At 44.6% G+C, this 21,702-nt stretch overlaps 1 protein-coding gene across 7 annotated transcripts in view; it reads right to left on the bottom strand.

Annotated features, from left to right (window-relative positions):
* The window catches only part of GRIP2 (glutamate receptor interacting protein 2), a 261,667-nt gene that overhangs the window by 42,525 nt on the left and 197,440 nt on the right, over window positions 1–21,702 (bottom strand). For all 7 annotated transcript variants that reach the window (XM_069865786.1, XM_069865785.1, XM_069865789.1 and 4 more), the window contains exons 2-9: window positions 16,071–16,151; window positions 12,995–13,130; window positions 12,054–12,199; window positions 9,213–9,299; window positions 8,846–8,921; window positions 8,153–8,298; window positions 1,191–1,338; window positions 306–475 (exon numbers count right to left, since the gene is read on the bottom strand). In XM_069865786.1, coding sequence (XP_069721887.1) covers window positions 306–475; window positions 1,191–1,338; window positions 8,153–8,298; window positions 8,846–8,921; window positions 9,213–9,299; window positions 12,054–12,199; window positions 12,995–13,130; window positions 16,071–16,151 — 990 coding nt within the window. The remainder of the gene's footprint in view (window positions 1–305; window positions 476–1,190; window positions 1,339–8,152; window positions 8,299–8,845; window positions 8,922–9,212; window positions 9,300–12,053; window positions 12,200–12,994; window positions 13,131–16,070; window positions 16,152–21,702) is intronic.

Genomic DNA, 21,702 nt, shown 5'->3' with positions numbered 1-21,702 from the left:
TCCTCCCTTCTCCATTAAAGTCTCTTATCTGAAGTACTAAGGAAGCAGCTTGCAAAGCACTCAGCATTGCAAACCCTGGGATTCCCAACTCCAATTTCCCCATTCAAGCACAGATGTTACCTTTTTTCCCTATCCACATTCTTGAAGTATGCCATCTAATCACATGCATTTCATCAAAACATAATTTTTTTTTTTTTGACTTCACAGATGTCGCTCTTTGGAGTCTGTTGTCAGCATTCAAAAGCAGAGAGAACCCCTCAAGTGAGTTTTGAGGGCAACTAACCGTGTTCACACAGAGGACACACCTGTTTCTGGAGGCTTCAAAGGCAGCCTGCTTTGGTGAACAGGTAATATCTCCAACTTGACATTTTCTGAAGTGGCAGCTAAAAGCTGAGTTGCCTCTAATAAGGAACAGTGCTCTGTGCTTGTGCCATCAATGGAGAGAATATGGTCGCCAACATGCAACGCGCCACATCTGCAAAGGAAGCAGCAAGAGAAGTAATTATACATATGGCCAAAATCCACAATCTTGCAGTTGGGAGAAGAAACACAGAAAATCCAATTGAATTCTTGTATGAATTGATGTGATTTATTTTTTTCATATTTCATTTGTTTTAATTCCAATGTGAATCTTAGGTTCCAGTGTTGCCCAAAAGACCAACTAAGACAGTTCATGCTTAAGTCAGTGCTGCTGATGGCTTGAAAAAGTTCTTTCATGTTTTTAATAGTGCCCACTCATAGCTAGTCTGGATGGCTGAGGGCTCACCCAGCGGTGTAATTAAGTCATATGAGCCAGCAGTTCAGCTCAGCAACATGACTAGCCACAGCTAGGGCTGCATAACAGTCTGTCTTTCTGCATCCTCATGTAAAGGGTGACTAGTTAACCTGTTCATCAGGAAAAGGTTCTAGCCAGAAGTTTCTGGAATAGGTTTTTGCCATTTCACAGCTCCAGAGCAGTCAAATCTGAGGTTTTTGAAACAGAGCTCAACTTTCACATGCACTGAGTGATACTCATTCCCCACAAGGAGTGTCCGTAATATTGGGTAAGGTATTTTTAGCATGCTTGGAGCTAAGAACATGTGGATACGACCATTTTAAGGTAAGCCAGGGAAGAGTATAACTAATAAGGTGACCAAAACACAGCAGAGAAAGGAAAAGCAGAGATAGGAGTAGCCTGTTCAGATCTGTACCTGTCCACCACGCTGGCTGGCTTAATCTTATCAATGACAATGACCTGCTTGTTCCGGTGCGTGGTTGTTGTCAGTGTGATTCCTAGTGTAGACCCCGGAGTCTTTGCTATTTCAACCAATAAAGGACCTGAAGCATTTGCTACAGTATCTGCAAAACAAGAGAACATCTGAAAACACTTCTCACACAGCCTTTTCCATTCCTAAAAGCAGGGGGCTGGCCAATAGCGCTGATTTGTCATGCATACCCCATATTTCTTGGGGTTAAACAGCAAGATTGAGGAAGAGATTGCTCAAAGGCTGTGCAGCAGTCGCATCAATAGTATTAAAAGCACTAGAAAGGAAGATCAGAAGGATATCACTGTTACAGGCTTCTTTCCAAACAAACAAGAAAGAAAATGCAGAAAGAAACAGAATCCTGCATTCTGAAGTACGTGGAAGTCTTGTGTGCTGATGACCATCAGACAAGTCAGTCAATCCCTGTTATTCTTCAGCACTAGCTTAAATATTTCACCTCAACTGCTTGTTTCAGCTCCTCCAGCGTGACAGTGGGAACAGAGACACAGAGCCTACCTACTTGCTTACAAAAGCCTCCTCTCTCCCATCAGACAATACAGGGGTAACTCATGTTTCAAAGATGCATTTCTGCAATATGGTTAATAGATGCTGCAAGACTACAAAAATCCTACAAAACCGCACCTGTTAGCATAAGCCTACACCATATCTATTCAGCTCTTCTGAGGAAAGAGGAGGAAAAAGAAAGCCTGTGCCTCTGGCTGATTAGACAGAAATCCCCTCCACTTCTGTTACACACGTTTGCTTCCAGATTACCTAAAGCCATCATAAAGAGGTTGGATTTACAAGCGTGTTATCACCACCACACAATGCACAACCAGCACCTCATGTGTAGTTTGACCCCCAGCAAGACCAGTTTACAGAAACCCAGCCACTCTCTTCAAAGCAAAGGCCAGCAGAGCCCTCTGAGGCCTCCTCAACCCTTAATTATTCATAGTAAGACACTTCTCTTCCACAGCTACGCTCCACTAAAAATGCTGATGCTACCCAACTCCAGAACTTGATGCACGGCTCCTTCTTGCTCTCTGATAAACAGAGGCATTGATGCAGACCTTAGAAGCTAACCCACAGCAAGATCTTTCCTGAGCTTTGTTGAAGATGCCGAGGCTCTGGAGATTGAACTTTCCCTTGGAAGTTTCCCCTGAGGAACATCCAGGGATGTTCGGGCTTCAGTCTACTCACAGTGCCCATTTTCCCCAGGGCAAGAAGAGGAGAAAAGAGACATATTAAATGTTATGCAAGATTTAAATAAAGCACTGTTTATTCTCTGTTGAAAAGGACCACTGGGGAGACCTGCTGGCCCTTGCAAAAAGCACTGCCCCAGTTCAATCAAAAGATACACAAAATAGCCAGCTAAATCCTGCAGAAGGTGCACTAGAGCCTTCATTAGCAAACAAAGCACCAAGAAACTGAAGATCTCTTCCAACAGCAAACACCAGCTGTATGTTTGTTTTACAGCCCATGTGCGTCCAGCACATATCCTCTGAAGAAGGACAGAAGCTTATATTTCCCAAACTGAAGGGAAGGAGACAGGGAAAAAATATCACAGAAAAAAGCTTGTTGGAGTGGGAGACCTTTCTTTGCAAGGATAACATCTACTTCTCTCAGTTTTACCCAACATCCAAGCTTCTCAGCCTTGACAAGAGAAGTGTTTCCCAGGGTAGGTCTCAGCACAATGATGAGAGGAAAGGGCTTTGGGTACCTTCTGCCACACCAGGACCTAGATATTAATAGGACTGTAGGAAATCACAGTCCTGCCTCCAGCCCATGGTCCCTCCTCCCACTGCACAGCACAGGCCACCTCATCATCCTTTAATTCTCATCTCCAATGGCATAGATGAGAATTGCTCCAAATCCATTTGAGAGAGACATTAGTTGGGGAAATATTAGCCCAGCCTCTATTAATTATTCTAGGTAAAGATTTAGCTCAAATCAAAGGCCAGGAGTCTGCAATTTAGCAATATTTGTGATGCGTGATTAACGTGGGGCTATTACATCCAAGCTAATTTAAAAAGAAAAACAGAGAGGCCAGGGCAGGCCACGCAATAATCTTACTGTAGGGAGTCAATTATTGTTGCTGCTTTGGCACCATAAGGTGTTTCTGCAAAACCAGCCTGGTCTGCAACCTCACCAAGCATCTGTGGAAAAGGCATCTGTGGCTCTCCCGCATTTCACACCAAATCTCAACCTACCTAAAGAAAGATCCTCTCTTGTATGCCAAGACAGTCTAAACAGTCGTTATGGAGGCTCAGCAGTCATGAGATATTCAACTCAAATGCTGTTGGGCATGTACTGAGGGCCAACCACCACACTGTTGTAGAACAAGCATCAGAAGCTGAATTCAAGATGGACACAGCAGCTTGCATCATTTCTCTAGGGTTTTGTTGCCAAGGAACAGAAAAGCCATGTATGTATATGCTGTCTTGCATGGCTGTGCAGATTTTCATGTAAGGGTTTGAAAGTGTTTTGCAAGCAATGAATTGTGTTTCTCAGAGGGGTATGGCAACATTTTACAGACTGGGAAACCAAAGCACAGCTGCCACATAACTCGTCCAGAAATACATGCTTGTTCAGGGGATAGCAAGACAGGGTCCAGAAGACCCATTCCTCTTTGCTGGATGAAGAATGTTCATTATGAGGGGGAAAGCACGTGTGCTATCTTCATCCATCTTCAGAAACAATAGCTTTAGTAACCAAATAAACCCTTACATCCTCCACCTTTTGTAAGACTTCTGCTCTTTTTCATATGGCATTCACTGAATGAAAAGGATAAATTAATTGGACAGGACCCCACTAAAATTCAGTATCAGCAGCTCTGGCCTGTATGAGTCCCAGAAGCCCAGTTAACATCTGCCCCCATATCCTGCCTGCGTTTTTCTTTCCAAATCCAAATTTCAGATATTTCAAAATGTTCAGGTAGAAATTCAGCAGCCACCAGGTGACTCACTAAAGAACTAATCAACCCTCTAATCTTCTCCATCAAAACAGGAAGAGGAAAGCCTACCAAAACTTGCTCAAGTATAGCAAATCCCACTGCCCCGTCCACCTGGCTGATCCCAAGACACAGGAGAGCACAAAAGGCTGTGCAAAACCTGCTCACAGTTATACACTCGAGGGGTGCTCATCAATATCAGAATGGATACAGGGGAAATAGAGTCTGTTCCAGGCAGTCAGAAAGCCCAGTGCTGAAGGTACAGGAGAACTGGTTACCCCACCACTCAAAGCTGGGGGTTGGCAGGTATTTTCTAAAAGATCTTTCTCTCAGCAGTTTATTTTGGAGGAAATACTGTAATGGCTTTATCCTTCTTGCACTAGGTTTCCTTGACCCTAACCTGGCTTTGCTCATCTACCTAAGGAGGGATGGATCTTGTAACCACGCTGGAAAGTGTTATGAGCACTTGCCTGGGGAATAAGTGAAGTGTGCTGGTAGGGATGATTTTTCCCCTGCTGTAATACCTTATAGGAAAGAGGAAGCAAGAGGAAGAAGAGTCATTCCCCCCATAAACGCAAACAAAATAAATGAAAACCCCCTAGAAGAACCAAACTCCTGCCACTGCTCAGCAGACATCAAGTGGTCACTTGTTTGTGGGACACTACCAGCCCTCCACTCCATCAGCAGGAGAGCCCCACAGGCCTAAAACTCTTCAGCCTAAAAACAAATGGGCAGAGGGGCAACCAGGGGAAGAGAGAGGACGAGAAGGAGGACACGGCAAATCGCTTAGCTCATTCATCATCTCTGGCAGAGAGCTTCCCCACTCCGTGAGTCAACCTTAAAGGCTTGCAGCCCAGTGCCTCATACCACAGCACACACAGCTTATTTACAGAGTAACTATTCAAATGCCACCAGTTTCTGGCTGATCATTTTACTTATGGTTTGATTTTATTGGTTTTCTCCTGTTTTTAAAAGGCTCATAAGATAAGAATGAAACAGGGGAGGTTTAGGCTAGACGTTAGGAAAAAATTCTTTACAGAAAGGGTCATTGGGCACTGGCAGAGGCTGCCCAGGGAGGTGCTTGAGTCACCTTCCCTGGAGGTGTTTAAGGCACGGGTGGACGAGGTGCTGAGGGATATGGTCTAGTGTTTGATAGGAACGGTTGGACTCGATGATCCGGTGGGTCTCTTCCAACCTGATTATTCTGTGATTCTGTGAAACCATGGGAAAGCATCTGTTTATTTCAGTGTTTATCTAGCAAAAAGCAGAGATTTTTCCCAATGCCCAAGGAAGGTTCATGCCCAGTTTACACTCTTTATAAATGAAAATAGCAGATTAATTTGATTCCTTTGGTAGCCTTGAAAAAACACCGCCAATTTGATTAAAAGCCCACTACAGCTCCATCCTACACTGGCCTCCCTGGTGAAAGTAAGACAGCTGGGGGATGTTTGGTGGTGATGGCAAGCAGCTGCTGTGTCCCTCACACCAAGAACAGGGCTCTCCGTATGTAGCTGATCCTCAGCACACAATTTTGGTGAGGAAACCATGCAGCCAGCTGGGAAACACCATGATTCAACACTCCCCTCCAGCAACCTTGGTCTCTCACCAAGGACAGATGCGCAAAAAAAATAAAAACAACATTCCCTCCCTGATAGTCAGCTCACACCCTCCAGCAAGCGCACCAGAGAATGAGCACAATGCTTTCTACCTCTGTATCCTAGGGATACACCGGCCAAGCACCACTTCATAGTAGTGTCCCCAGCCCTTACAATGAATCAAGTGAACTGTGTGGTACGTGTCCCCCCAACCCCTTCACCAAGTTTTCAATCAATCAAGAGCGCTCCCTTCAGGCTAATTAAATCCCCACGCTAATTCCAGCACCTGCTCTTCCACCCTGGTGTTCCTGTGGCTGGTAAAGGCAATATCTGTAACACCGTGATTTGGGGACAATGCACATTGCAGCTTTTGCCTTAGCTGCTGCCTGGCAAAACTGCCTGCAGGGATGCATCAAGCTACACGTTCTGCATTCTCTTATCTTAAAAGAAGGCAGGGCAAGTATATCCCTCTACAGGGCTGGGGAGAGGCACTCTCTATGCAGAAACTACCTGGCAAAAGGGCTGGTTTTACATCTTGAAAAGCATCTATTTTTTGATCCACTGTACAGCACAACAAGATGGGGAACCACTGCATAAAACCCTGCCACCGGTCTGGACTCACTCAACCCTAACGGTTTTAGGTGGGAGAGTTAGTCAAGAAGAAATACCAAGACACCTTCAAAACTATTTTTGCTCCAAGTCAGGTATTAAAACCATCAGCTTTCTGCAACATAGGCACCAGGGGACTGTACAAACAACAACACTCCAAACAAGCCCATTTCTTATGCACCACTAATTGTTTGCTGCTGTTCAGACTTGACAGCTCCGTGCAAAATCCCTCCTTAACTCTGCCTGCCCCTTCCCTGGGCAGGGTTAGCAGCCCAGCCAGCCTGCAAAGAGAGAGCAGACATCCCTTCCTGTCCACTGCAGTTACCATCATCACAATCGCACAGAAAGGTAGAAAACAGGGTTTGGGTAGTTTCCATTTTCCATCATTTAAGTGTTTCCTCTTTTTCATTAATACCAGCCAGTTTCTAAAGATAAGCTGCTCCTGTAGCATGGCAGAAGCCAGGCAGTGTGTAGAAAACCGCCAAGGCGTCAGTTTTTCCTTCCAGGTCTCCCAGAGGAGCACGTGACTGTGTGGCACGCGGCTGCCCAGGTCCTGGCAGCCTGCTCCAGGGGGACCCAGTGTGTCCACACTTGAAGACTTTCTGCAGAAAGGAAGGGGAAAGCCTGGGAGAAGACTCAAAAGGAAGCAAAAAGCCCCCAAAGCTAGCATGAGGAGCTCTCTTATCCTAGTGCAACCCTCTCGCACATTGCATGGAGTGAGTTCTGGCATCCATAGCTTTATTTCCTTGGGGGTGGTGTGGTAGTAAACTCAATCAGCTTCAGATTCATTTTATTTCCCTCCTCACTGACAAATCAGAAAACAACCTGATGTAATGGACTCCTATTCCTCACAGGATCCTAGGCTTAAACACGCTGGACTGGTTTAAGAGATTTACAGAAAAGACTGGAACTTAGTCCAGCTTTGGCTCCAGTGGAGGCAGAAACCCCTCTGGAGACGTACATGCAACATCAAAATCTAACACGCAGATCAATGAGCTTCCAGAACCAACACAGCTTCAGACTCTGTGGTAACCTTAAACTCGTTAAGGACACTCCCTGCAGTAACAGCTGTGTGTCGCAAAGCCAGCTTGAAATGACTTTACAGTAGCTAATAATAAATCTTTTTCCCAGGGCTTGAAACACATAATCAAATGAAGGAGAAAAAAAAAAAAGCAAACCACCACCCCTTCAAACTTAATATCTAATGTGCAGAACACTTTTTAGAAACACCCATTCTCTGCACTCCGGTAAATTCTGCCTTATTTGGGGTCAATCAGTTGATCACCCCTCATTTATTTCAGAAGCAGATCCGAGCTAATGTTTCTAAGAGAGAGAATAGCTCCAGAATTAAGCAGGGTCAAAATTCAGAATTGAAGGCACAGCCACATCAAGTTTTTGCCTGCTTGCATCTCACTCCCCTGCACACATTTAAAAATGGTAGTCACAGTGCCAGCAGAGCACTCCATCCCTCTTTAACACTGATTTCTCCTATGTCATCTTTGCCTATGTTATAGAATCCCCTTTTTTCCCCTCCTCTAAAACCAGTCGTCATTCCCATCAAGTCACATCACTGCATAAGGGCATTTCAAATGCATTCAACTAAACCAGCTTTGAACTCTACCCTCTACACCCATGTTGGCAGCTCATGGATGAGCAATTTTTCCACTGAAACAGAGTATCAGAGTCACTGTGACTCATCTCACATACTTTCCAAGCGGTCAGAGAAAATGCCACTACAACCATCTTGGCCTTACCCATGATGGTCACATCGTACTCGATCTGGAAGAGTGCCTCCTGGCTGCACTGCCGCAGGATATTGAGGGCATCCGCGTGGGTCATGCTGTGCAGCGGGATCCCATCAACGCTCAGCAGCCTGTCCCCAATTTTCAAGGATCCTTCCCTGTAGGAAAAAACAGGAAAAAAGGCTTGTGGGGTATATGTATTTATTTATAGATAGATATATTGTCTCTATATATTTTTATATCAATCTGTATTTTATATATATATAAAATACACTATATTTTTTTGTGTGTGTAGATATACATATAAAAGTCAATCACTTTGATCTTGTAGGAATTGAACACTCTTCAGGACACTAGTTTGGGCTATTTATAGTAATACACCCATCATATTAATCTAGTGGTATGAGAATAGATAGACCGGCTCCTGCTTTCTAACACTGATCAGCTCTTCATCTGCACAACGTTAAGTGGCTGCTCTGGAGAAGGAGTTTTTGCTTAGAACTGTAACATCTATCCACGGGCCAGCCTATGAGCACTGGACCCATCTTCCCCATGCACCACAGTAGTGCAGCACCTGTGTCATTCTACACCACCAGTATGAGACTTAGGGAGGCACCGACAAGAAGGTCACTCAGCCAGGAGCACGGTGAGAGCTGCTCATCTGTCTCGTGAAAGCAAACACTGGAGGTTAAACACAAGCATTACCTGTCTGCTGGGCCACCTGGCCTCACATAGGTGAGCACCAGCGGTCTGGACTTGTGCCAGTCTTCATGGGCTCCCCCTGTAATCAAACCGGGAAAGCCGTTAAGTCACTAGAGGTTTGAAAGTCTGAATGAGAGTGCTGAGAGACACATTTATCACATGACAGCTGACACAGCCTGAAAGCAGAGAGGCTGCCCTTGATTAGGCAGCTGGCAGTCCTTGAAGGCTGAACAGGATGCTCTCCAGGACATGCTTTCACTTCTCAGATGAGGTTTATGACGTTCATCTTTTTACTTTTCTCTTCCTGCTTCCCAAAACACCTCCGACAGTGCTTCTTCTCACCTTGTTTTTCACTGGAGAAGCTACTAACCTCTTAGTACGAAGCCAAAGCTGTTGCCTTCCTTGTAGAGAGACACCTCAATGGTCTTGGGAATAATGCCAGCACTGCTCTCTGGCACTAAAAAGAGAGAGGAAGACCCAGTTACCCTTTTCCATGCCACCCTGCAAAATAATACCCAAACTCATCCAAATAGCATTGAAATGAAAGTCCAGCCCAATACTCGTATTAGATCTTCTTTGTTTGGAGGCAAAAAGAGCCCAGACCAGACACATGAACTTTCGCCAGAGCCAACCACCACATTTTAGGATTTTGTCAGCTCAGTGTTGTGCATCTCCCCTCAAATTTGTCTTGGCTAATACTCTGACATTCAAGTAAAACTGCCTCATTTATAAACTGGATTTAATGTGTTCAGCATTACTCAAAAGCCAGAAGCTTCTGCCGCAGATGGAAACTTATTAAAAAAAAAAACCAGCAGCAGTGTAAGGAATCAAGTCACTGGCTGACCTTAAAGAAAATGAAAATCCCAAATCCTCGGCGCAAAAGGTTAGGGTTTTTTTTTCCCTTACCTCTCATATTTTGACTTTGAAAAAAAGATTAAGTGAATCCTTTAAACTGATCCTAGTGGCAATTCAGTAATTTTATGTTAAATACACGGTACTATTTAATGTACTAAAGTAAAGAGAAAAAGAAAGAAACTGCTTCTGTTCCTTGCCAACCCCTGCTGTTTAATGATTTATTGAACCACTACAGTGAATATGTGACAATTTCCCAGTCTTCTCTATCCAGAAGTGCACATGGCATTTCAGCCTCATTCACACTGAAAAGATCAATTCCTAATCTTCAAACCAAGTGCAATGAATGGCCACAAAGATAATCAGAAAAAAGACTAAGAGCTTGACAAAGCTGGCAAACTGGAGCTGAAGGCTCCCCTAGGCATGTCTGTGCTAGAGTTTCCCCTTGGCTCAGAAGGGGGGTTTTGAAGAAAATCTCCCCACTGTCCTCACTGACCATATTGCTCGTCGTGGCCAAGCACCACGAGGACTTGAACCCTGCAGGTCAACCCTCAAACTAACCCAAAAGATGTACAGGGAAAGCATGGTATTGCCTTGCAGGCAGGCAGCCCCGGGGATCAGGCTACAGTGGGGCCATATAAACCCCCAAAACACCGTCCAAAACACAGCCACTTTGCTCCTGTTGCTTTGCACAGACTGCTATCAGGGACACAGCCTGGAAATACTCCAGAAGGAAAAAATTGGGGCATACAAACTCATACATCAAGAAAAAAGTATAAAGCATGCACAAATAAGTTTGGAAACCATCCGATTTTTTGCCCCAAGCATCCAAGCATGAAGTTCTGCAACAACCTTTATAAGATCAGTGGGGAGCAAGGAAGCTAGTGCTAATGTAGGGTTTGGTTTATTTATGAAACAGATGACATGACACAGTGGCTGGAAAACTACTCTTGGACTTGCAATGTCTTTTCCAAATCATGAAATCATAAAGCAGGAAGAAAAATTCAAACCCACAAACACAAGCTATCGAATTGCACTATATTTCTGCTCTTTGTCCAGGGAAAGAGAGAGAGAGGCGGGTGCACACAGCAATTACAAAACCTCACCTGAGATAGTAGCCCACAATGAACTGGAACATAACTGACAATTCCCTGTATTTTGCAGTTCCTCTGTTTGGATTAGTCATAAACAGCATCAATGATCTTGCCAGAGAAAAGCCACTATTTCCCTGTGCTCTTCCTGCTCATTCAGGGGTGGGGACATTGTGCATTGCTGCTATTGATCGAGCCATGCGGTATTGGCACTGCTCCTTAGCTGGGAAGTACAGCTTATCAGATTCCCGATATCCAGGCTCACAGCTAAGGAGAAAGTGTTGTCATCTCACGCGAGCAAGAGAACATGAAAAACTTGAGCCACAGCTTGTTTTACCAGGGTTGTATGCAAAAGCTAACTAACATTTACAGCAGAATAGAGGAGGATGACAGATAATCAGCTAATTCAGATCGTATTTTGCTTCTTCTTAAGGCTTTATATAGTCATTTACATATTCAATACTTCTAATGTAAAGGCAGCAGCTATAGCAAAGCAATGAAGTGCAAGATAGCTTCCTATCTGGGCCAAAATGTTTAGATTTCATTAGTTTTGTTTTTCCTGTCATCTTATTTTTAGTTGTTCTATTTCTTCTGCCCAGTCATCATCTGACTGATCTGGGTAACTGAATGAGTAATGACTGGGGAGATCATTTTCACAATGGAAAGACCGTGATGAGAAACTGTATCAAGGAATTAATTTTAAACATCACAAAGGAGGGAAGGAGTAGGTAGCCTCCCAAGACAAAAGCCTTGTTAATGTGAGCTGGGCTTGCCAACTTCAGTTAGGGCCTCTTAGCTGAAAAGCAGATTGTTTCAGCTTCATTTCTAAACACGTAACATTTCAAACCATCTTGAGAAATAACAGCACTTGCCACAATTCAGAAAAGAGGATGTGGCAACACATGCTTAAGACTGAATAAAACCTCCCATAGCCACACTCCAAAAGGGGAAAGAAAAACAAGCTGAAGCAGCATCAGGAGGCAGATTTGTCTGTGCTACCGAGTCACTCCGAGGCAAGACAGACTTAATCAGCCATCTCCTGCCGGTGTGCATGAACAGGCACCCACTGTGCTGGAAAAAGTGCTCTGCTCCGACTGCACAGAGCTCTGCAGCACCCACCACAGCGCTGCATGCGCATATGAAGGCGGAACATGAAAATGCCCCTAGATACTGCTTTGGCCGTGATGGCTAATGCATGAGCAAGCCCGTCTATACCCCAGGACAAAAAGCAGCCAAGAAAAGAGAGTATCATCTTCAGAGGCACCCACCAGCTGGCGGAAGCTCATACTCTACTTCCAGCACTACCCTTTCGCCCACATTTTTCAGCAGGCTTATGATCTCATCATGCCGCAGCTTGGTCAGGTTAATGCCATTCACCGACTTGATGTAATCCCCAACGTTCAGCTGGTCACTCCTGCAAATAAAGAAACACAAAAAAAAACCCATCGGTTGCACAAAGTCTCTGTTATGCTGAGCCTGGATGTGCCTGGCAAACCTTTCATAATTGGGGTCTTCCTGAACAAGCCACCGACACTGAGCTGATTTTAGCTGTCTGATTGCATGTGCTTGCTATCAGACAGAAGTGCTAAAATCAAATCCACCTGTCTTCCCTGGTGGCAAATGTTCAGGTCCATACATACAGCAACAATTACAGTATAGGTGTTCACAACCTTTCTTTGTTGCTCAATTCCCATTCATGTAGAGCAATCAGTCAAAGCGAAGCATATCAAGAGGTGTCTAAAAAAAAATCCAGCAGGGGAAAAAAAAAAATCTTTCCTTTTACATGTTTTCTGCAAAATTGTTCAACTGCTTCCTCCCTGTCTCTGATTTTCGAAGCTTTTCTACTCCCATTCCTTTTCTAAGCCAATAATGTTACTTACACATTCACTATTCAGAACAGATACAATATTAAACCACTTAGCTTGATCAAGATGTATTGTACCATGTAGCTCTCCTGACAAGGCTGCCTAATTTCACAGAATTCCAAACATCCCTCCACAAAATTTCAGGCCATAATTGCACAAAGCATGGGAAATAATGCAAAATAGAAGACATTATGCTTACTGAAGCAACAACTTTGCATTCTGGGGCCCTTGAAAAAAAGAGAGTCCTGTGCCAACTCTTTAATTATAACCATTCAGTAGCTAGAGCATGCAACTATTCTTCTTCAGTTTTACTGTGCTCTCTTCACCTCATTTCCATTTCTCACCTTGCAGCCAGTCCTCCTGGCCTTAGATTGGAAACTCTCGGCTTTCCATCTTTGTCTGTGCCACCTGAAATGGTTAACCCAAGAGTGCTTCCTTCCTTCTTAATCAGCTCCACGATGGTGACCCCTCTGAACTCCTCTGAAAGACCAGGAACAAAGACAAACACCTCAGTGGAACGGACATTTCTCCCAATCTCAAGGCAACCCTTTTCCTGCAGATGGTGGGAGGGCAGACCTGGGATGATTTGTACCACTAGCATAAAGAGAAAGCTTCGGTCTGTTTAAAATTAAGTTGTGAAACAAAAGTGTGTCCCGGTGGGCCCACAGCATGCAAGCAGGACTAACCAGAACAAGGCAGAGGAGTGAGGGCTCGTGAGGGCATAAAAACCTTGTGTTTCAAGGTGCTGGTGGCAGCAGAAGGACTCAAAATCAGTGTGATGGTCTATCAGCAGTGGTCCAGGGAGACTATCTCAGGAACTATGCTTGACACAGAATGAGGAGGGTGTTAGAGGGGCTATATGGAGGGCTGTGTCAGGCAGTCACAGTTACCAGGTAGGAGGATGCTGTGGACCTGCAGTAGCTGCCTGGATGGACAGAACAGGGTGGATCTTAAAATACTGTGAGTAAAAAAAAAAATATCAGGAGACATCAATACAGTTGAGAGATTAAAGAACACAATGTGAAGAGGGGTGGGTTCCTGCCATCAGCAGGGTAAGGAGAGGGAAGCATCTCCTTCACACATTCACAGCAGTTTCCCACCCATGTGTACCTTCCTCCATATTTCCCACCCCATCTGCAGCTAAAATTGAAGCAGCAAAATACTTCACAGCATAACCAGTTCCACATGCGCTGCCAGCCATAATATGTGCAGCAGGGTCAGGTTTAGGGGGTGCACACTTACCAAGGTAAGCAAAGAGGGATTTTCACCTGCTGCACCAGTACCACTTCTGTTTTTCTGCAGGTAGTGTATATTTTATCTTCCTCTAGTCCAAGATCACACTCTTGTTGGTCCAGTATCTACATACAAGCTCGACGTGACACCAGTTTTGATACCACTAAACTCACATCTGGGTTTTTCAAAAACAGGGTCCCTAAACTATTCCAATTTCTGATTTTGACATGGAAGAGGGGAGTAAGTTAGCAAGAGAGCCAGCACCAGCTTAAGGAAAGACCAAGAGCTCTGTGCATTTGGCAAAAGGCAGCTCCACGTTAATCCACCTGACAGTACCTGCACTCTTTGCTCAAAGGTCAACTAGATCTGCAGCAAATCAGATGACTTTCACGCCTTGCCAGGGCCTCCTCTAAGAAGCTTTTATAGAATTTGTCTACAATGTGATCCACACACCTCCACTACCTTAGCTGCACTGAAATCTCTCACAATTTTATAGGAGAAAAACCGTATCCATCCCACAGGGCACCTTTCTCCAGGGTTGTGCAGGAGAAGGTGGCGATGGACATCAGCAGCACATGGCAAAAAGCAGTCCCACAGCTGTGGATTAAAATCCATGCTGCAAATGGCTCTGGTGGTGTTTGCACAGCAAACTCAACCAGTCTTAAATGAGATGCTTTATTTGAAGAACATTTGAGGAACATTTGAAATCAGTTATATGCTGTGATTTCCAGAGCAAGGCAAGGTCTCTTAAACAACATATTGACACAGAAGATCCATGACAGGTGCAGGGCTTCCTCCCTCCATCCTCTTTCACTAGGGTAAAACACTGTGCCGTACGGTGCTGTGGTGCCCCATCACCAGTACTTTGCTCCTTCTGTAGTACCACCATGACACCAGAAACGGCTCCTTACTTCGAGTCCTGCCGTACACTACCTGTTTTGTACGGCACTTCCAAGAATTATCTGTGCACTTGATTAATGCGAGTGTGGAACCTCTTTGCAATCTAGTGCCAGTCTGAAAGGCATTTAGGCACTGCCAGGCACCCATTTACCATGGCACTGGCAGCTCATTGTAAAATATCAGGACCATAATGCTTCTGCTCTTGAAACTCAGTTTTGATCCCTTGCCAACTACAGTAACTTAGTTTTTAATTGACCAACCTGGGATCCCAGGGGCTGCCAGAAACTTTGTGGGGGCTCCCTGCTGTGCTGGAAGGAACACCATCCAGCCCTATCCTACAAATTTCCTCTCAACTATAGACTTGACTGATCAACACAGATGGTGCTGCAAGGGGAGATTATTAGCTCTTCAGTGAGGTTTAATTTTGATCCTTGATAAGTGTTTAAAATGAGAACTCCCAGAGTGCAATTACCCATTGTTATGGTTTCAAGGAGAAACCACTGCTTCAGAAAAAAAAAAACAAGTTCCTGAGATCAATCTATCAAGGTAAGCAATAAGAGATTGTGACCAACACCAACCCCAGAGGATGCAGAATAACCCCTGAACTGCTGGATGATGAAATGACAGCAAAAGAGCCCCATTTTCTCCCCATCCCCTACAACACACTAAACTAAACCTGTGAATAGGTCACTAATGGTCAGAAGCCAAAATCAAGGCCCAGTCTTTATTAGGAAGGAGATGAGCTGTCCAGAGCAGCTCATCCAAAGTTCCTGGCATGCCGCTACCAGACAGAGCCAGGCACCAACAGAGGCAAACATACTACCATCTCTCCACTCCCTCTTCAGCCTCTGGGGGTTTTGCTGCATGGGAAGGTTTCTCTCACATAAAAGTCTGCTGTGACTGACTAAACAGCAAAACAAACTTAGTCACACATGAGATATATGAAGCTTGCCAGGCACTGATAATTCTCCCCCACCTCCATCAAGCTCAGATGTGGCAGCGCTTCTCTCCTTAGCTACTGTATTCCTCTTTTCGGGTGTCAGACCAGCTCTGGAACCAGTCCTTTCTCAGCTCCCTGTAACCACCATCAACAGCTCCATGTCAGCTTGAGATTGTACCAGTAACATACCATTCACTAAGACCAGGCAATCTATTTTCTGCCCTCCGCCTTGCTCATAGATGCACCAAAATGGGTGGTTTAGAGGGTTTTACCTATTCTAGGGGTAGCCAGGTGAAGTGTAATGCATGCCCTGATGTTTTGGAGCAGGAGCTGATCCCCTCCTTTACCTGGGATGCTTTGCCTCCTGGAGACCAGGGCTGTGTCCATCCCACCGGAGTCCTTGCTCCCCTTTGAGTAAGGGCCATCGTCTGCGAGCAGATCAAACACAGAAGCTGAAATTAGGACCAAAAGCAACAAACAAGAAGAGCAGAGCACTTCACAAAGCTTGTTCTGGTGACACTGCAATTGGGATCACATCCATATCACAGACTATAGGCAAGAAAAAAAACCATTACCAGCCCTGACTTTACATTCCACTGTGTGGGTTCTCTCACTTTTTAGAGAGGGAAGGAAAGAAACAAGGCGGCAATAACACTATCCGATTTATTTCTCCTAGAGCTAATCCATTCGAAGAGAACAAAATTCCCTTACTCCTGTAATTATGTGGAACATCTGAGGACAGAGAAAGCTGTGGCATTAGTCTCACAAGTTTTAAGCCTGTCATTATGCTTGTGAAAAAACTTACAGTCTTTGGAAATGGAGTTATACATCAGGACCCTAACAGAGCACTAAATCACTACACTTGAATGAAATTGCCTATTCTTACAGATCCCATTATTTCAAAGTCACATTTTCCTGCTGCTGCTCCAGCCTCCCTAACAAATAGAGAGCACCTTCTCTTAAGTCATTTTTTTTTAAAAAAAAAAAGTCAGAGGAGAGTGAAAATAATATAATACACCGTAAACGCATCATCCAGCATAAGTTGAAATATAAATTTGAAGTATTTAAACACCCATGCATTTTCCTATTGGAAGACTCCAATATAGCATAGAGATTATTTGCAGAGAAGGGATCATGCGTCTACAGATTCCATTCCAATCCATCTAAAAGGCTTGTTCATATGGCATTTCCTAAAAAGCTGGATCTTTTTCAATCAATAATTTCCAGTAACCATGTATAACTACATCAAGTAACTCTCATTCCCAGTGACCACATTCCTGGATTGCCCTTTCCCATTTTTCTACAGTGGTGAAGGCTTAGAAGTTGCACATGATAGTATAAATACAGGTTACTGAAAACCTTATCCACTTATTCCTGTCTGCAGCCCTTAAGTATCTTAAATACAAGTTAGAGAAGTTTTTGTCTTACTGCATAAGAAAGGAACAACTTTTTTCAGCCCCATTCAAGACAGTTGTCTGCACACAGAGAAATCAAAGCCAATGTTCAGTTTGCTGGCAGCCCACTTACCCCACAAACAGAAAAATGATGGTGTAATTCAAATCACGCATGTTACATTTAACCACTAAGAGGGGAATTTTGCTGAGGGGCTTGAACATTTTTTTAAAAGTAAAATAATGACTCAATCTAAAGTAATTTCAAAAAAAAAGGAAAAATAAAACTACCTAGTTTTAACTCGTGTTGTCCCAGCTGAAGTAACTTCACAAGTTGACAAAACTGAGTGGAGAGTATTTACCAACTCAAATCTGCACTTTCTAGCACAAAAAGTTTCAGCTGAAAAATAAGCACCATTTAGTTTTTCAGCCTATAGAGGGACAATGTAGATATCCAGATCCTGGACTCCTCTCCTGCATCACTTTGAATGCTTTTCCATCACTACAACTGAAGATTTCTACTGAAGCAAGAACTAGCACTTGGCACTAGACCACGACCAAGCTCTGCCAAGCCCTTGCTGCCAAAACCTTGATACCAAGGCATCCAGGACCTCTGTGAAACAGTGCAATGAAGCCCTGCCTTTCAAAAAAAAAGTGGGGGTGGGAATAAGAGGTAGGATAGAACAGCACTGTCTTGACCATCTTGATCATGCAGTGTTACTCAATGCTTACAGCGAAAGCAGCAGCACTTTGCTGGAGAATTACAGCAAGCACCAAGGCAAGACACTGATTTCAGGTGCTAGCACAGCCTGGTAGCAAATTTAAGAGCAGAATGCTTGAAAAATGAAATTTGCATTTTTAATAGCAGTGGTTCTTCGGGCAATGGGGAGGTCAAGGTTAATCTGGGCTTAATGATTCTGGAAAGAAGTTTAATTTACTTGGGACAGTATAGCTTCAGCATCTGATATTTAAAAAAGAAAAAAAAAAAACAACAACAACCCAAAACCATCACCATCTCTTTTTCAGCAGCTGTTCCACACTGATAAAGCTTCAGAGCTTTCAGTCTCTGCCACTGTTGGCCATGTTCATCTTGACTTCTCTCTTCACGAGGTTTTTCCTAATATCCTGCCTCATGCTCTGTCTGTCCCCCACATGCCTTGCAGGACTGGTTTGGGAGTATAAAGCAAGACCCAGCTGCTCCCTGCCCACACCAATTAGCCCAGCAGCTACAACCTTCCTTCATTTCTTCCCAAATAAAGGAACACACCGGAGAAGGAACACCAAAACAGCAGCTCACTGTACCCTGCATGGGGTTGCTTTTCAGTACAAGACACGAGCCTGCAAAAGGCTCCTACAAAATGCTCCGGGAAATCCAGAGCTGGAGTCTCTCAATGCCACTGGAGCGTCAGAGTGTCTTTGGTCACACTAGATGCTGAGGACGGTGAGGATCACAGCAGCATGCAGCCACTTTCCACACAAGAGTGGTGCGGCTTGCTCTGCCCCCGGATAACATGCTCAAGGCAGCAACGTTCTGCTGAGGATGGGAGTCCTGCATTCCTGGGAAACCATGCAAGATGGTTCAAAGCCAACTCCGTAATCTGCTGGCGAAGTAAAGCAGTAAACCATCTGCTTCACATAAACACGGCACCTTGGACCAGACAGTCACCAGCACCCTTCTGTGCTTCATTTCCCCATCACAACCCCAACCAATATTGAGATGAAATCTCACTTTGCTAATGGTTACCCTCCTTACACCAACAGCTGTTGGCAAATGTGTCTTGGCTTCCTTTTCAGCAAGCAATCTGGTTGCCCAAGCATTAACACAGCTTCCACCACCAGCCAAGTGGCCAAAAGGAGCGACCCGCACTACAGCCGCAGCCAGCAATTAGCATCGTGCCCCCCTCCACAGTCCACGCCGCTTTGACAGCCGTATCAGCCAGCAAATAATTAGCACCACGGCTGCCCTTCCTCTATTGCTTCTCCCTTCTAAACTCAGTTGATTATGCAAAAAATATTTGGTTTTTTTCCTCATTATCCAGCTAAAATGTTTGAACAGGCAAGGAAGCTGCCACACGCCGCCTGCTGAAGTGTGAATTGGCATTTGCTTGCATTAGCATCCCTGCCGCGCGGCTCTTTGTTCATTTTCAGCCGATTTCCTGCTCTGCCACTCAAGCTGGTATTAATGGAGTCACTTTTTTTCTCAGCCTTCTTCCTTTTTAGGGGGGAGGGTGGGAGGTGGATACTTTTTTTACAAAAAAAAAAAAAAAACCACAAAGAAATTACTTTTCTTTGTGCTCTTAGTCATTTCTCCTGCCTAGCACACCATTGATTCAGAGGAAGGCTGGTAACTAGCCTGATTGCTCAGTCAGCCCAAATCACAGCACCAACCCAAGCACTGAAAATTCATGAATCTCTCTACTCCCTATAATTGGGAAAATAACCTTTTTGGGGTTTTTTGTTGTTTGGTTTTTTTAAAAAACCTGTGCAGGTTCTTTTTGCAAGCTATCAGTGCCGGAGCCATTAGAGGTATGTTTTTCAAGATTCTTCTCTCACACCAAGTGGGCCAAAAATTTTCCAAAAAACTGTGTAATTGGTGATTTTCAAGCAGCTGTGTCAATGCTGGCTCTCAATCTTTCATAAAAACTCACCAAGTACACAAACTTTCAGTAAAACTGAGACCGCAACACTTTTCATATATTGATCCCATAGGAGTCTGTGACAATACAGAAAAGTTCCTGTAAGTTCTTTGACAAGATTTTTTGCAATTTCAATAGCTTACTAACACCAGGGAAATAAGAGCTCCGGAGTCCCTGTCCCTTCACACATGGCCCTGAGCCCTCCTCCCCTGCAGAAAGTGGCTTACAGTTCTACACATCTCATGGGGTGACAATAAAGAGGAGATAATCCCATCTCATTCCCACAAAAACAAACTTGGCAGACAAAGACACAGGAAAAGTATCTCCTTGCTTTAGCTGAAGTACCAGGTACAGAAAGAAGGGAAGGTCAGGGCACACTCCAACACCTAACCCTGCTGCCAGATCATTAATGGCTTTTTAATTGGGATTGTGCAAGGAGCACCCAGCTTTCCAAGCAGGGTGACTCAGGAGTGAAAGAGCCCTGCTGGAGGCAGCATCGTTTTGTGAAGCAGCATAGGAATTTCTCCCAGGGAGAATGATATGGGGAGAAAGTTCTGCAAAACACAGGTATCTTCCAGGAGCTTGAACCCATACAAAAGAAAATTGGCAGACTGGTTGTTCATCTGCCTCCCTGACAGGGGAAACCCCAGCCAGGATTCAGGGCAGCGCACTGAGGAACAGCTATTGCCCTGCAAAATCGTTCAGCCATGCAGCAAGAACCTGGCTCAGAAACATCACAACTGCAAAAGAGATGGCCCAGATGGGACCAAGTCTGCCTCCAGGTAGAGCAGGCAGCTCAGTCTTGGTAGGAAGGTAGGAAATCATTTGTTTCTAGAATTGCACAGAAGACAAAGCGGGGGAGAGGGGAAAAAAAAAAAGAAAAAAAGGTGACAGGACATTTGAATTGTTTCATTGCCTGCTCTTGCTTTACTCATGTTTTGGATTTTTTCATTCCATTCCCTGTCTTAGCATCTGAAAGTGCTGCCTGGGAAACCAGGCTTACCAGCTGTGAAGCGAAGCCACCCTCCCCTCCCCAGGTCATACTGGGAGGTAGTGGAGGAGCACCAGTGGCAATGAGGACAGCAAACACCCACCAGGGTTTAGCCTTGATTAATTGGCATGGGGCTGTACAGCCATAGCTCTGCTGCTTCCTCCATATGTGCCATTTGGCACCTCAGCTGCCAAGGGCCATAGAAATGCCCTGTCACCTGCTTTGCCACCAGCACAACCACTTCTTCATGCCTTTAGATCGCTTAATGCTCTGGAGACTATCCACTCCTACCTCCTACTTCAGGGGAGAAGACAAGAAAGAAGAGGGGAATAACAGTTGCCAATATTTTCAATCAAAACAGAAAGGGAATTGACACAGTTAACCAGGGGCACAGGGAGAAACAGATCTGTGCAACATCCACTCTGTACCATTTGTCCTGATAGCCACCAACTTACTCAGTGTCTTTGAGTTGAGTCTTGTTGATTTTCTGAATTAAGAATTAGGGCACTGACAGCAAAGACATATTATTCCAGGTACAGCAGAACTTGGTCTCCTGATTTCCAAGATATGGATTCTCTTAGGTGTAATAGTAAGGTTGAATTTACCTTCTCACTCTTCCTTCCTGACTGAGGGTGCAAACAGGATTCTCTCCTCTAAACAAGATGCCTGTTTGGCCATTAATCTTCCAGCAGGCAGCTGGCTGGTTTGCAGGGGTCAGGTGCATACACTTAAATCCATCTAAGTCCTAGGAAATCCAGAACTTATCTAAATTAGGGATCCCTGGGCTTCCTGAATGCTTGACCCATTTGTTGAACCCTCACCAAGGCTGAATTGCTGCCTTTTCAAGACACCCCATCAGCCCCTGCCTTTCACAGAGCCAGTGGGGACGTCCTGGGCCGTATTCTGTCTCTGTTGCAACCTGCAGCAAAACTGATCACAATAACACCTTGACTTTTCTTAG

Source organism: Phaenicophaeus curvirostris, chromosome 11 (assembly GCF_032191515.1).
Source record: "Phaenicophaeus curvirostris isolate KB17595 chromosome 11, BPBGC_Pcur_1.0, whole genome shotgun sequence".
Lineage (NCBI taxonomy): Eukaryota > Metazoa > Chordata > Aves > Cuculiformes > Cuculidae > Phaenicophaeus > Phaenicophaeus curvirostris.
This window is presented reverse-complemented; position numbering and strand designations above follow the sequence as displayed.